Source organism: Geotrypetes seraphini, chromosome 11 (genome assembly GCF_902459505.1).
Source record: "Geotrypetes seraphini chromosome 11, aGeoSer1.1, whole genome shotgun sequence".
Lineage (NCBI taxonomy): Eukaryota > Metazoa > Chordata > Amphibia > Gymnophiona > Dermophiidae > Geotrypetes > Geotrypetes seraphini.
Genome location: NC_047094.1, coordinates 128,900,313 through 128,915,435, shown reverse-complemented (window position 1 = coordinate 128,915,435; position 15,123 = coordinate 128,900,313). Strand labels below are relative to the sequence as shown.

Below are 15,123 nucleotides of genomic sequence, written 5' to 3'. Positions count from 1 at the left end.
TATCATCATTGCTGCCTGCGTAAATACAGGACTGCCACTAAGGCAAAACTATCCTATTGAGTATTGCCACTCCAGAGCTCTATCCTATTAAGTTTTGGTTTTGCCATAAATTTCAGCATGGGGCCTGCAAGCCTTTGCATACCGATGGGTCCTGCAGAGACCCAGACCTCACATGGAAGCCTGTTTAAGAGATGGAAGCAGGATGCCGCAGGATTTGACAGCGATTCAGAACTTACAGGCCTCACGCTGCATTTAATGGCAGCAACAACAGAACTTATTCCAGGAGAGGGGGAAGGTCTGGACAGAAATAGTATAAAAAGGGAGGGGAAACCCTTCCAGTGAATTCTAGAGAGGACCTCTTACTTCCCATTGTCTTTGAGTGCCCAAAATTTAAATCCTGCTATGCACATGCTGCATTTCCACAAGCTGAGCATATTCATTAACAGGAACCTTCAAACTCTCTTCAAACTGTCTGTGGTTCTCATCAAGAAGTCATCATATATAGTGTATCTCCTTACTCTTTCTTCAGGTTGTCCTGAACAGGCTCTCTTATATTGTACAGTTTACTTTGCTTTTCTATAAATGGTTCTCACCAGGGAACTAATCAACACAGCCTCCATCCTTCTCTTTCACATATCAGATCTCTATTCAGCTGAAGAACATCAGATGCATCAAGAAAGAAAAAACAGCAAAGCTAATCCCCAATGCTATTCAAGTGTGTACAGAGAGTGACAAGGTGAGGAATGAGGGAGAGGCACTGATCCCCAGTGTTATCCAAGTATGCATATAGTGTGACAAGGTGAAGAGTGGGGAAGAGTCACTGATACTACTACTACAACAATTTCTATGAAAATTTCTATAGCAGTGCTGTACACAAAATAGGATAAATTCTATATATTGTGCTGAATAATTATCGCTGAAAAAAATGCATGCTAAGTGCTGTTCTATATATGGCACTCCAAGTTGGGCACCATTTATAGAATATACTTAGTGCTGGGATCCACAGCAAAGTTTTAGGCATGAAGATTTACACTAGCTGAAACCTGTTTTAATTTTCTGTGCCAAAGGCCCTGATTCACTAAAGTCAGTGATCGTCGCTACACCAGTTTTCACAGGTTTAGCAACAATCGCTGCTATACACCTGATTCACTAAACGCCCCACCTCATGTTTTTCCCCATTTTCTGATCCGATCCAACCCATACAAATGCGTAAAACCCCATGTAAAATAGCTAAGTGATTGATTCACTAACATTTGCTTGGCTATTTTGCATTGGGTTCTACAATCCTAAAACCCTACTGCTGTAGACCTGTTGGTAACTGTGTTAATTTTTTTTCCATGGCACAGATATTTTGCGTGCATTACACACGCAAAATATCTACCCCATAAAAATCAGAATAAAAAACAGGCAGACCTGTCAAAAAACCGCCCCCTGACAAATGCACATCCCCCCGACACGCATCAACCCATAAATGGCAGGAGGGATGCCCACTCTCTCCTTCCACCTGACGCTCCCCCCCCAGTGCGCTGAAAAATATGGCAGGGGGAATGCCCACTCCCTCCTCGCCTGCCCGTCAGCCGAACACCCCCTCACCATGCTGAAATGGCAGGAGGGATGCTCACTCCCTCCTTCCATCGGGGCCTTAGGCACTGATTGGCTCAGGCGCCTCGGGCTCCTTCCTTGAAAATTTGATAGTGAATCAATCGCTGTTTAAAAATCAGCCAGAGAATTGGCCAACAACGACTGAGTCGCTATCTTTAGTGAATCTGGGCCAAAGTTAGGTGGGATCAGGTGTTTTCTGTAACAGTGTGAGTGCAAATTGTGGGGACAGTCATGGCCCATCCATGCTCCTCCCATGGCCACACCCCTTTCTGGATTTATGCACACCTCTTTACAGAATACACCTAAAAAGATGCATACATTCTAATGATTGCCAATTAGTGCCGATGATTGTTAGTGCCTAATTATCAGCACTGATTGGCTCGTTATTCAGTTGCGTTCATGTGCAAATTGGGTGCTTTATATAGAATCTGGGGATATATACAGGTACTCTCTGTCCCTTGTGGGCTCACAATCTTAAATTAAAATTTATTTTTTTATACCTGCACAATGGAGAGAGAAGTGATTTGGTCCCAGGAAACAAATAGGCAGATGGTCCACAAGGGCCAGATCAGCAGGGAAAAGTGAACAGACCAGAAAAAATACTAAATAGTCCAAAATACAGTCCAATGAAAGCTATTTTATTGTTCAATAGCAATGGAGGAGTGAAAACTGTTGACTTACCCAAGTTTCGTCCCTCTGGGCTGCATAATGGGCCTAAAATATTATAGAGCTGGGGTGTCAAACTCAATCACATAAGGGGCCGAAATCTGAAAAAAAGGCTAAGTTGCAGGCCGAATTTTATTAAGGTACGCTAACCGATTTAGCACACGCTAAATGCGCACCTTAATAAAAGTTAAGGCTTAGTATTAGCAGAAATATAGGACTACAACATCTCCAATCCCACACCGGCTCTGTGGTGTAAACAAAATAAATATTGTAATCACAAAACAGAAAATCTTTTTTTTTTTTTTAAATGTTTTAATGTTTAGCCTGCCTGTCTACCTGGGGGGCTGCCTGGGAGGAGGGAGGCCTGCCTGTCCTGTCCCTACCTGCCTACCACTAGGCCTGCCTGCCCTGTGCCCTGTCCTGGCCTACCACTAGACCACCAGAGGGGGGACAGGGGACAGAGCCTGGCAGGGAGAGGGGACAGGGTGCAGAGCTCGGCAAGGAGTGTGGGGTTGGGTGCAGAGCCTGGCAGGGAGAATTTGGTTCAAAATGGTTTTTTTTTTCTTGTTTTCCTCCTATAAATCTAGGGTGCATTTTAAGGTCAGGTGCGTCTTATAGTGCGAAAAATACGATACATGGCAAAGTCCACAATTCATACTCTCTTATGAGAGCAAAAAGAAGCTGTTAAGGTATTAGGAGGAGTTGTGTAGATTTGAACCCATGACTTTTAGACCATGGAAGCAGTGCCTTTAACCACAGAGTGTTATTCAAGTATGTAGAGAGTGTGACAAAGTGAGTTGCAGAGGGACAGTCACAGATCCCCCAATGCTGTTCAAGTGTGAGAAATGGAAGGTGGATAACTGATCTGTAACACTATCCAAGTGTGCACAGACAGTAACAGGATGGCATGGAAGGATGGTCATTGATCTCCAAATTTAATAAATTGTGTACAGAAAGTGACAAAGTGAGGAGTAGGAGAGTCAGTGATCACCATTGCTATCAAAGTGTGCACCAGTGGTGATAAAGTGAGGGGTGGGTTTATGATCTCTGATCCCCATTGATATTCAGGCATACCCAGAGAGTGACAAGGTGAGGAGTGGGGATAGGCTTGATATACCGCTTTAATGTGTCATGACACAACAGAGCACCATTGAATTTAGGCCCTCAGTTTATAGAATAGGGATGTAAGTCAGTTATACACATAACTACAAATTATTTCCAATTATTGGTACTTATCACCAATTAAGTACCTATTTAGGACCTAATTAGCTAAAATTACACACATATCTGACCCTATTCTATAATTTGTGCATCTAACTTTGGGCAACAGTTATAGACTTTAGGGATAAGTGTGGACTGATAGTGACATGATGAGGTGATAGACGGTGGTTACTGACTGTAAAGTTTTCAAATTGGACACAATGACAACATAGAAACATGATGGCAGATAAAGGCCAAATGGCCCATCTAGTGTGCCCATCCGCAGTAACCATTATCTCTTTTGGGAGGTTGGGGAGGGTAGGTGTCACTGATAGCTAAGGCTATCCAAATGGGCATATAACCAAACCCCAAGGCTAGTCAGATGTTGAGTTAGGGGAGGGTCACTAATCCCTAAAACTATCCAAGTATACACCAAGATTAACAAGGTGAGGAAAGAGGTAATGTCCCTGAACCCTAATATCCAAATGTTTACCAATAGTGATAGGACTGAGAGGAACAGCCACTTTTAAAACTATCTAATTTGCACTGACGTGACAAGCTGAGGAGGAAGGAAGGTCACTGATCTCTGAAACTACCCAAGTATGCAGGAGGCCAGGTTAGGGGAGGGATAGCATCTCCTACTCCAAGAGTTTTCAGACTTTCTATCTTTGCCTTTGACTGGTGGTGGGGAGAACTTTTGGGGAGTTGTTTTTTTTTTTCTTTTACCCTAATCTCTTCTGCTTATCTCAGTTTCATCTCCTCCCTTCTTAAATCTTTGACTGGTTTATTCCCCTGAGAGGGAGTTGGGGAAGGAAAGAAAGAAGGAAAGAAACAAACTGAGAGACATTGCAGGAGCATCTAAGGCAGAGGTGTCAAAGTCCCTCCTCAAGGGCCGCAATCCAGTCGGGTTTTCAGGATTTCCCCAATGAATATGCATGAGATCTATTTGCATGCACTGCTTTCATTGTATGCTAATAGATCTCATGCATATTCATTGGGGAAATCCTGAAAACCCGACTGGATTGCAGCCCTCGAGGAGGGACTTTGACACCCCTGATCTAAGGTAAGAAACCTGCCAGCAATGGAAGCTGAGATTACTGAATTCTAATCCTCAGTTCTCCTCTGACTCTTGTGCATTTGAGATTCAGGTGGGATTATTTTTTAGTTCCTGTGTGCCATCAACTTGTGTTTGTACTTTTCCTGCTTGAATTCCCCTACATGTTACTCATCAGCTCTTTTCCCTTTTTTCTTTGATGTCTCCTACCCATGACAGCATTTTTTCACATCCTTTGGTGCTAGAGACCGGTCATTCTTACTGATCTTCCGGCTGTGGCAGAATGCACTGTTGGACAAGGTGAGTATGCAGGACTGAGAACACTCATCTACAGGTGATATCTCAAACAAACTAAAGTAATTTCTAATTATCTTGGCTAAGGGCTGCATCCAAAGGCTCAGGAAGAAGTGGGGAGGAGGCAATCTCCAGGGTAGGAGCAGTGCTTAATTAATTCACATTTACTGCTTTTTGACATTTATTTATGTCTATTGCAGCAGAATGGAAGTACCATAGAGAAGTGTATCTACTGAGCTGCTCCTTGGACATTGTGCAGTTATTTGAATACTGACATGCATGGCAGAACATTTGCTAGCAGATATTTGTTTTTATTTATTTATTTTAAAAATTTCTACACCGCCTGAGATCTAAACGGTTTATAAAGAAAACATACATAATCATGTAAACATTCTTTTTTGAGAGGGCAGTTTTCAGATTATCTGCATTGTTGCAAATTCTGTAGGTATTTTTACCCAAGGGTTTACACTGGTTTTCAAAGGAAAATTATGGACATATTTCAATTTGAAAATTGCCTCAGGACAAAATGCATGCATAGACTTGAGCTTGCATTTTTATGGATACTTTTGCTGATTAAAATAACATCATCATTTTGAAAATCCTAAACTATGTTAATGTAGCAATTTCTACACTAACCTAAGCCTTCTTGTACAAGCGTGCTAGATTTTAAGAAAAAATGGGATAAGCATGTGGGATCACTTCAAGGAAGAAATTAGGGGGGTGTCATTAGAGTGGGCAGACTTGTTGGGCCATAGCCCTTTTCTGCCATCATTTTCTATGTTTCTAAGCTCTCGGGATGCTGAACGGATGGGATCTTGTATCTCTATTAGCTTCAGCTGCAGGGCAACTAAAAGATCCCTCCCATTTGGGCTACCTGCCCGGGAGCTTCCTGTCTTGCTTCAGTTCCTGTTAACGTTTGTCTGCTTCTGGAGGGTGCTCTGTAAGCCTGAAACTACAGTAAGCCCTCTGGACAGCCTGCAGATTGAATCAGGTCTCCAGGTTCGGGAGCCATCTCTCCCCTGGTTCATCCGCAAAGGGGTAGAGCGCAGGCTGCTGCGGTTCCGAGGAGGTATGCCGTGATTGGAACCGCGCCGCGTGTGTTCCCTGATTTCTCTGAGGGGTCCTGATGGTCGTGATCTGAGGTGGCAAGGAAGTTGAGGTGGCCAGAAGATCTGAAATTCCAGTTTAATCAGCTCCTTAGGTATGATCTCCTTATGCTTGCACTATGTAATGCTGGCTGCCATTGAAAAGCATTGAAGCACATGTATCTGTGGGGTCTGTGAGTTACAGAGTTTGCTGATTTTGGGGGGGTCCTCAATTTGTGGTTTTAGGGGGTTTCCCTGCATACCCTGGTCCCCCCTACCTGTAAAATCCTAAAATCGCTGTTTTTAATGTTTTTCTGCGTTTTTAACGGCCATTTTTATGTCAAAATCGGCACCTGTGGTGGCCATCTTGGATTTTCTTTAAAGTTTCTAAAACTATATTTTTTGAACTTAAAAGCTTCGTTTTTGCTCCAAACTTCACAGATGGCCACCTCAGGACAGGATGGCATGGATTCATGCTGTAAATCTGGCGGATGGCTTGAGGTTGCACAACCGCTTATTCTGTGTGCCGCAGCCCGTCAAGGGCTTATCTGGTGTGTGGATTCTGCACTTTCCTCCTCTGGAGAAGACCTGCTTTCCTCTGTTGCCGCAAGAGTTGCGATTCCAGCGTCTGGGACGCCGCAATTGTGGGAGAAGGGCGTTTTCGCATAAATGCAGGCGCAGTTCCAGGGAAAGTCTCATTGATCTTCAGACACTTTCAAATCTGAGTCCCGCTGACCAGCTCAGGCCGCCAAGGACTATTTTCCGCCGGAAATTGTGGATATGTTGTCTCAGGCCTTCATGAGAAAGCAGGCTATGCCTGTGTCTCCCTTTCAGACTGCGGTGCGGCAGTCTGTACAGCCTTTGGATTCCAGCATGTCAACCTGACCCTTGTTGGTATGCCTGAACGTCAGCAGCAACTTCCCGCTATTGTTGTGTTTTCCTGCATCAATTTCTAAGTCGTTGCTGGCACAGGGCCCATAATCCTCAACCAAATCCACAAAAGAGAGAAAGCAATCAGCCACCCATATCTGATGGGCCGCTTCGTGAGCAGACTGCTGGACATGATGGACCTCTGGTCTGACCCAGCAGAGGCACTGCTTATGTTATTATGTAAAGGAGTTTTGGCAAAATTGCTTTCTTCACCGCATGGATGCGTCCCATCCAAGATGTACTGAAGCCCTCCCACCGCTCCAGATCTGAGAAAATTTCCTTCAGTTTATCAGGAAAATTGTATTTATAACTTCACCCAATGATTGCAGAAGATTAACCCCAAGATATCTTATAAAATGAGGAGCCCAAGTAAAAGGAAAAATAGATTTCATTCGACTCTCTTCCTCAAAAGATAAGTTAATAATATTCAATAGTTTCAATTTTTGCATATTGATCTTGAAATCAGACACCGTGCTGTAGCTCCTAAGAATATCCATAAGATTTCCGAGGGAAACCGAGGGATTGCTTAACATCAACAATACATCATCTGCAAATAGTAATACCTGATGTTTTATAGATCCCGCAAAAATCTCCGTCACTCCCTCTGATGCTCTAATTAAGTTTGCCAAAGGCTCCACTGTGAGAGTGAATAAGAGAGGGGACAAGGCATACCCCTGCCAGACCCCCTAAACAAATTAAAAGGCTCAGTATACTGACCATTAATCTTCAGAGAGGCCAGAGAAGATCTATATAAAACTTTAATTCTCTGCAGAAAGGATTCTGAGAGCCCAGTATGCCTGAGAACTGCCATCATAAAGGGCCAATGCACCCTATCGAAGGCTTTCTCTGCGTTGAGGGAGAGTAAAACTGAAGGCACTCCCGACTCCCACGCCACAGCAATAAGGCTCTGCAAATGTTATCAGTGGCTCGCCTCCCTAAAATAAAGCCTGCCTGATTAGGATGTACAAATGCTGAGATAACCCTTTGCAACCTAGCCAATAAGATCTTAGTATAGATCTTATAATCAGTGCTTTTACATCTATGCAGCAAGTGTGATTCCTGGATAAAGATAACATCTGCCTGCAAATGAGATGCTGCTCGAAACAATAATTGATGTTTCAAAGGTATATTCAACCCTCTAACGTTAAGGGACATAAGTTTCATATTTAACATAATGCAACCATCAAAAGAATACAGAGCATTACAAACTTCAAAAGAGCCATGAAACAAGATCAAACTAAATAAAAAAAAGAACAAATAAAGAAAAAACAGACCCCCCCCCCTCAGCAATGAGAAAAAAAATAAACCCAGAACCCCCCTTTGCCCCCCACAGCATCCCAACCCAATATAACAAATTCCCCCATCCCCTCCCCCCCAAAAGCCAACTATCCATAGTTGCCTACAGACTAGATGACCTATGCACACCATACCCACAAACATAAGGGTAGTGCGTCTTACAGAAAGCAGAATACCCCAAAAAGAAAACCCCCCAAAAGTTGTCCCAAGGAGGGGCCTGGAACCCCTGAGACTCAGTTCCAATAGCTCAACACATAAAGTATATAGCCGATCAAAGTTCAAACACTCAGTGCAAAGACTAAACAGCCGATAAACAAAAGCAGAGGTAACCTTTTACAAACTCCAAAAATATATCCTACTAATTAGAGTCCACCACACTCATATCACATCCACCAGCAGCATTCCAGAAACAATCACTCTTTGTCCTGTGAAGCCACACCAACATTTTGAGCAACCGATGTTTGTTGAGTAAGGTATCCCTGTCCTTTTGTAACACGCTGCCACTTCGACTGAGGAGGAAGCAATCCAATAGAGCCTGATATGATGGATGGGACTGTCGCTGTGGGCTCCAAGGGGACTTACACTTCTGGAAATAATACTGTAGCTTCATCCAGTGACCGAATATGCTGTAACTTTCCATCTAAGTAGAAGGCTAAAGCAAAAGGATATTGCCACTTATATTTAATCCTATGTTCCACCAACAAACGTGTATAAGGCTTAAGCTCTCCTCTGCACCTCAGCATGATCGCCGCCAGATCTTGGTAGATTTCCACAGTAAAGGAGTCCCATAGAAATGGTGCTTTTGCCTGAGTTTCAGATAAAATAAGCTCCTTCAACTTAAACGTAGAGAAACATACCACCACATCACGCAGAGCGTTAGATCTCGAGCGAGGGAAAGGGCAAGCACAGATGCTGGACCTGCGATGGGAACCTTGGTCTTTAAACATACTAATTCATTTCCTAGTGATATCATGTATTGATTATTGTATCTCCCTTTACAAAGGCATATCAAAAAAAGAACTAAGACACCTCCAAATTGTGCAAAATACCGCAATAAAAATTATATTTAATGCTAAAAAATACAATCATGTTTCCCCCCTGTTGCAAAAAGCACATTGGTTGCCTGTTGAATACAGAATTAGTTATCCTATTACTGACATTCAAGACACGTCAAAGTAACCAACCTGAATTTATCAATACAGGTGCTCGTCGACTTACGACCGTAATTGTTTCCGACTGACAGGTCATAAGTTGATTGGGATGTAAGTTGGCCTGTGTTAGACTAAGGTAAGAATACTGTATTAGACTGGGTAATGATATTGTAATCATCTTAAAATAATATTTTAGCAACATTTTCTTATTTTCTAAGTCAAGCATAGCACAATCCCTTTGTGAACATTTGTTATGGCGCCTTCTCCTCTTTATATTATTACTGCTGCGTAGCGAGACTTGGGAGTGCGGGAGACTGGGGCTGCTAACAGCTGGCGGGGGAAACTGTAGTAAATGCGTTATAAAGTCGAACAGTCGTAACATGAATGGGTCGTAAGTTGACGAGTACCTGTAGTTTACTAATTCCCTATTGTCCATCTAAAACACTACGCTCTATGACTCAAATCTTCTTGCGGTCCCATCCCTAAAGCACTTAAACACAATAAGAACCAATAATTTTGCAGTAATCGCGCCATCCCTTTGGAATTTTATTCCTAATTATCTTCGTGAAGAATTTTTTTTTTTTGTAAAACTTTATTAATTTTCCAAACTGACTAAAAAGTGCAAACACATAAGCATATAGATAGAAACAAATAATAGCACTTATATTTGCTTAAACATGAAAAACAAAATACCTTACACCCTCCCCTTCCCCCCTATTTGGATGTGTGTGTAAGAATAAGAAAATAAAAAAATTAAGGATTTTCTCAATTAACCAAACTATAATTCAACAAATGTTTCCAACGGACCCCAGATTTCTTTGAACTTTTTATTATTTCCCACCTTCTCCGCAATCATTCTCTCATACCTGTAGCACAATGTTTTCCACCAAAAGGAAATGTTTAACCTGTCATAATTTTTCCAATTCCTGGTTATTATCTGCATAGCAACCCCGTCATGATTAAAAGAAGTCTACTTTTATGTTTCTCGGTCTCAATAATGTTCCAAATAAAACCTTCTCATATGTCAATGGCATTGGAACACCAAGTATCATAATAATCTTTCCCCATATTGATTTCCAGAAATTGAGTATCAAGGGACAATAAAACAACAAGTGATCCAGTGTCCCTACATCAAGATGACAATGCCAGCATCTATTAGACTTTGAGCTATACAACTTTTGTAAACGAACTGGGGTCCAGAAAATTCTATATAACAAAAAATACCAAGTTTGTCTCATAGATGCAGATGCTGTACATCTCATCCTCCAAGTTCAAACCCCTGGCCATTGGATAGCAGAAATATGTTGCTTTACTTCAATGCTCCAAATATCTTTTAGATTTGGTTTTGGTTTCTTATTCAAATAATCAGATTTTAATTTGTACCACTTGGCAGCCTGATGCCCTTGCAAATCTGTCATTTTAAAACAAAGCTGAAAACCTTTTTGTTCAAAGATGCATTCAATACCTAATTGAGACGCCAACAGCAGAAGGCATCATCTTTCCCTTCCCTGTAGTTTTCTCCCTAATTGAACTCTTCTCAAAATATTGTAGTTCCTACCCTTTTTTCCATTTGTTCCCGTTTGTCTTTGTCCAAGTATGTCACGTATATTTTATTTATTTATAATTTTCAATTACATAATCAAGTATAAACTTGTACAGAAAGCAAATTTGAACATTACACAGAAATAAGAAATAATATTCCAATCAAGATATTCTTTTATGGTTAAATTCATCTCAAGTCCTCTATCTTGTATAATCCAAGATTACAAAGTGAGATTATGGGCTCCTTTTATAAAGGTGTGCTAGCGTTTTTCGCGCACGTACCAGATTAGCGTGCGCTATAGCACGCGCTACCCGAAAAAAACTACCGCCTGCTCAAGAGGAGGCGGTAGCAGCTATTGCGCTTGGCATTTTAGCCCTATATCATAAAAGAAAAAGGAAAGCACATACTAGCTAACTGAGCTCAGGTAAACTTCATAACATTCCAATTAGGCTAGTTCTTATCTATTTTCCTTTCTCCAGTCACGAAAGCGATAAGAAGGCAGACAATTGAAAGGACTCAAAGAAGACATATTTTTTAGAGGAATAATGAATAACACATTTACAAGGATATCGCAAACAAAAAGTCGCCCCCAGAGAGAACACTCCTGGCTTTAACAATAAAAATTCTTTCCTACGCCTCTGCGTGTCTCTGGACAAATCTGGATACATTTGAATTTTTAATCCCAAAAATGCCTTCTGCTTATTTTTAAAGAACATTTTCAATAACCAATTTTTATCAGGTGCCAAAGTAACAACAATGTAGCAGGTACAACCATTTCCTTATCAGACAATTCAAGCAATACAGATATATTTAGGTCTTGAACGTTTTCTTGTTTCTGTGGTTTATTTGGAAGATAGTAGGCTGTGCAAAGGAGGTAAAACCTCCTCAGAAATCTCCAAAATCTCAATAAGATATCTCTTTAACATTTCTCTAGGTGTTACAGTACTAACCCTAGGGAAATTCACCAATCTTAAGTTATTACTTCTGGAATGGTTCTCCAACATTTCAATCTTTCTCCTAAGAATTGTATTATCTTTAATCAGTGCTTCTTGGAGTTTTTTTAGATACAGTCATTTCTTGCTTTATATTACCCATAGAGATTTTGGATTCAACTTGTTCTAATTGTATATTCTTTACATCTGTAGCTTGAAACCTTAAATTTTTCTTCCAAATGATATAATTTGAGGATTTATTAATTTCGGAAGATTTGTCACCAGGTCCCAGATAGATTCTAAAGTTATCTCTCGGGGTTTCTCCATTTGAAAAAAATGTGATAAAGTTTTATTATCCTCACCAGCTGCCATTTCCTCTCGCAATTCGATTTCCTGGGTCCTTGCAACCCCATCCGATGTTCTGGCCTCAGGTTCTATGCCAGGACTCTCCTGTGATATTAGGGAGTCCGGTTCCACACTTCCCTCTCCAATCTCCATGGCCTCCAGACTAGTTTGGGCTTCCACTTCCGGGTGCTCCTCCGTCCGTGGGGAGCTGGTACTCTGTGGCCTTGGGGGCGGCGCCCTTACGTCGGGGCTCAAGGTGGTGTCTATCCCCAAAGAATTTGCCTCCTTCCCGCTTTCCCAGTGTGATTCAGGTAGGGAAATCCCCGACTGTGGTGAGGCAACCTGCATTCGCCGCAGAAGGTCCTCTGTGTTGCTGAATACCGGGACTCTGGAGCTCTGCAAGGCCCCAGCTGAGCTCTTTCCTCTCCATTTCTGCATCCTCAATTCAAACGGTATGTTTAAAGCAATAGTCAATGGGAGCTGTCTGCTGCGTGATGCTCAGTTAGAACAGGCAGCAGCCATCTTGGATCTGCTATCGGGATCGCTGTCATGTATATTTTAGTTGTCAAATGCAAACCCTATTTTTGTCACAAACTGTATTTTTATTGTACACCGCTCAGAAGTCTGATTGAGCGGTATAAATTTTTTTTTAATAAACTTGAAACTTGATATTTTTAACACAATTAATGTGTTAAAATTAACACACGTTAAATTTTTAACATATTAATTGCATTAAAAATGTCTCTTTGGATGCAGAGAAGGCCTTTGATCGTGTAGAATGGACATTTATGTACCAAGCATTGGATTTATGTACCAAGCAATGGATTTATTCAGATGATTCAAACCTTGTATAGTTCCCCTTCTGCTAGATTATATATTAATAATACATTCACAGAGCAGATTCAGACAGATTTTTGTCTGAAGAGGGGAGTTAGACAAGGATGTCCCCTATCTCCTTTGCTTTTTGATATTGTTTTGGAACCCTTGTTGCTATACAACAGGCAAATGAGTTACAGAGAATTCCATATGCAGGTCGAGATTATAGAGTTTCGTCTTAATGCGGATGATATTTTGCTTCATTATCCTGAATCAAACATCCCTCATTTACTGGAATTGATTGACCGTTTTGGAAAATTTTCTGTTTATAAGATAAATTGGAGTAAGTCAGAGGTTCTCCCATTGAATGTATATTATTTGATCCATTTCCATTCCTTTGAAAGGAAGAGGGTATAAAATATTTGGGTGTAATGATTCAGAAAACATTGGAAGACACAGTAAATGAAAAATCCTTATTATTGAAAGTCAAAGAAATGTGTGAGCATTGGAATCCATTACATCTTTTTTGGTGGGGGAGAGTCCAATCCATCAAAATGATGATTTTGCCTGTGGTTTGTTACCGGTTTATTTTCAAAGTTCCTTTTATAAGAAATTAAATGGGATTCTTACAAAATTTCTTTGGCTGGGTAAAACTGTTAGAATAGCCTTAGTATCTTTGCAAAAATCACAATTGGCAGGAGGAGTGAATTTTCCAAATTTCTACAGCAGTGGTCTCAAACTTGCGGCCCGGGGGCCACATGCGGCCCGCCAGGTACTATTTTGAGGCCCTCAGTATGTTTATCATAAACACAAAAGTAAAATAAAACAGTTTCTTGATCATATGTCTCTTTAGCTATAAATTAAAATATTATTATTAAGACTTAGCCAAAAGAAAAGATTTATCTTAAATAATAAAATGCTAGCCGCGCATGCGCACTTGCCTCGCGTGTTCCCTGATCCCTTTTCTGTTGGGATGTGGCAAGACAAGTGCGCATGCGCGCCCTTCCTTGCTCTCCACCTCACAATACGGCCCTACCGGCCAAAGCTGCGGCAAGGCAGTGCAGAGTGGCGGCTGCCGGGAGGAGGCCGCGGCGGCTTGAGGCGAAACGCGGTGCAGTGCGGCGGCTGCCGGCCGCTAGCACCCCTTGCCCTCTCCGTCGCAGCCCAAGAAAGACGTGGCAGTGCGAGGCCTGGACACATCTATTCTAGCACCCGTTAATGTAACGGGCTAAAAAACTAGTAAACTATAAAGTGTTTTACCTCATGCAAAATTGTCATTTCTTTAATAAGACATTAACTATTTTTTCTGAGGCCCTCCAAGTATCGGTACCTACAAATCCAAAATGTGGCCCTGCAAAGGGTTTGAGTTTGAGACCACTGTTCTACAGGTATCACCAAGCCTTTATGTTGAGTCAGGGTATGTATTGGCTACTTCCTGAACTCATGGAGAATCTACCAGATTGGTTGATACTGGAACGTCATCTTTTGGCCCCATTACGTCTTAGCCATATTTTGAGTATCTAGCTTCCTAGAATATACAAGGACAGTGTTATTCTTCTTTCCACCTGGAATACATTAAAATTTATAAACACCTTAACTCCTACTCCAATACAACAATCCACGTGTCAATCCCTATGGTTAAACTCCAAGATACAAATTCGGCGAGTCTAAAATCCTCTGGAAACACTGATTGCAGGCAAGTATACATACTCTAGATGATGTAATTCAGAATGGGAAAATGGTAAATTTATTACAATTGCAGCAATCATTTGGCATTTCAAAATCAAGATTATAAATGGTTGCAATTGAAACAGGCCATTCAGAGAGGGTTCCCTGATTAGCGTAACTTAAAAAAATCAGTATAGCAGCAGGAGAAATTGAAAAAGAAGTGATAATGATTAAGCAAGTTAATCCTCAGTAATAAAAAACAATCAGATTATTAGAAGAAAATTGGAGACAATGGAAAATAGTTATCGAGCCAATAATCGCTTGCTGAACTTTCCAAAAGTTCTGTCTTAAGTCCAAGGAAAATGATAAAAAGATACTTCATGGAGATTTTAAATATCCCCGAGGACTCAATACCTCCCCTTACTCGGGTGTACTATTTGCCTTCTAAAGTATTGGAACAGCAAGCGGAAGATCAGAAACAGGTTGAGCAGGAACCTCAACTAGATTTAACAGCAATTTTGGAAGTATCTGATAAAGATTT

The 15,123-nt window shown here is 41.3% G+C and overlaps 1 protein-coding gene across 6 annotated transcripts in view; it reads left to right on the top strand.

The window, feature by feature from the left end:
* The window catches only part of GRAMD1A (GRAM domain containing 1A), a 275,350-nt gene that overhangs the window by 101,934 nt on the left and 158,293 nt on the right, over positions 1–15,123 (top strand). For all 6 annotated transcript variants that reach the window (XM_033914365.1, XM_033914366.1, XM_033914364.1 and 3 more), the window contains 2 exons: positions 641–736; positions 4,742–4,822. In XM_033914365.1, coding sequence (XP_033770256.1) covers positions 641–736; positions 4,742–4,822 — 177 coding nt within the window. The remainder of the gene's footprint in view (positions 1–640; positions 737–4,741; positions 4,823–15,123) is intronic.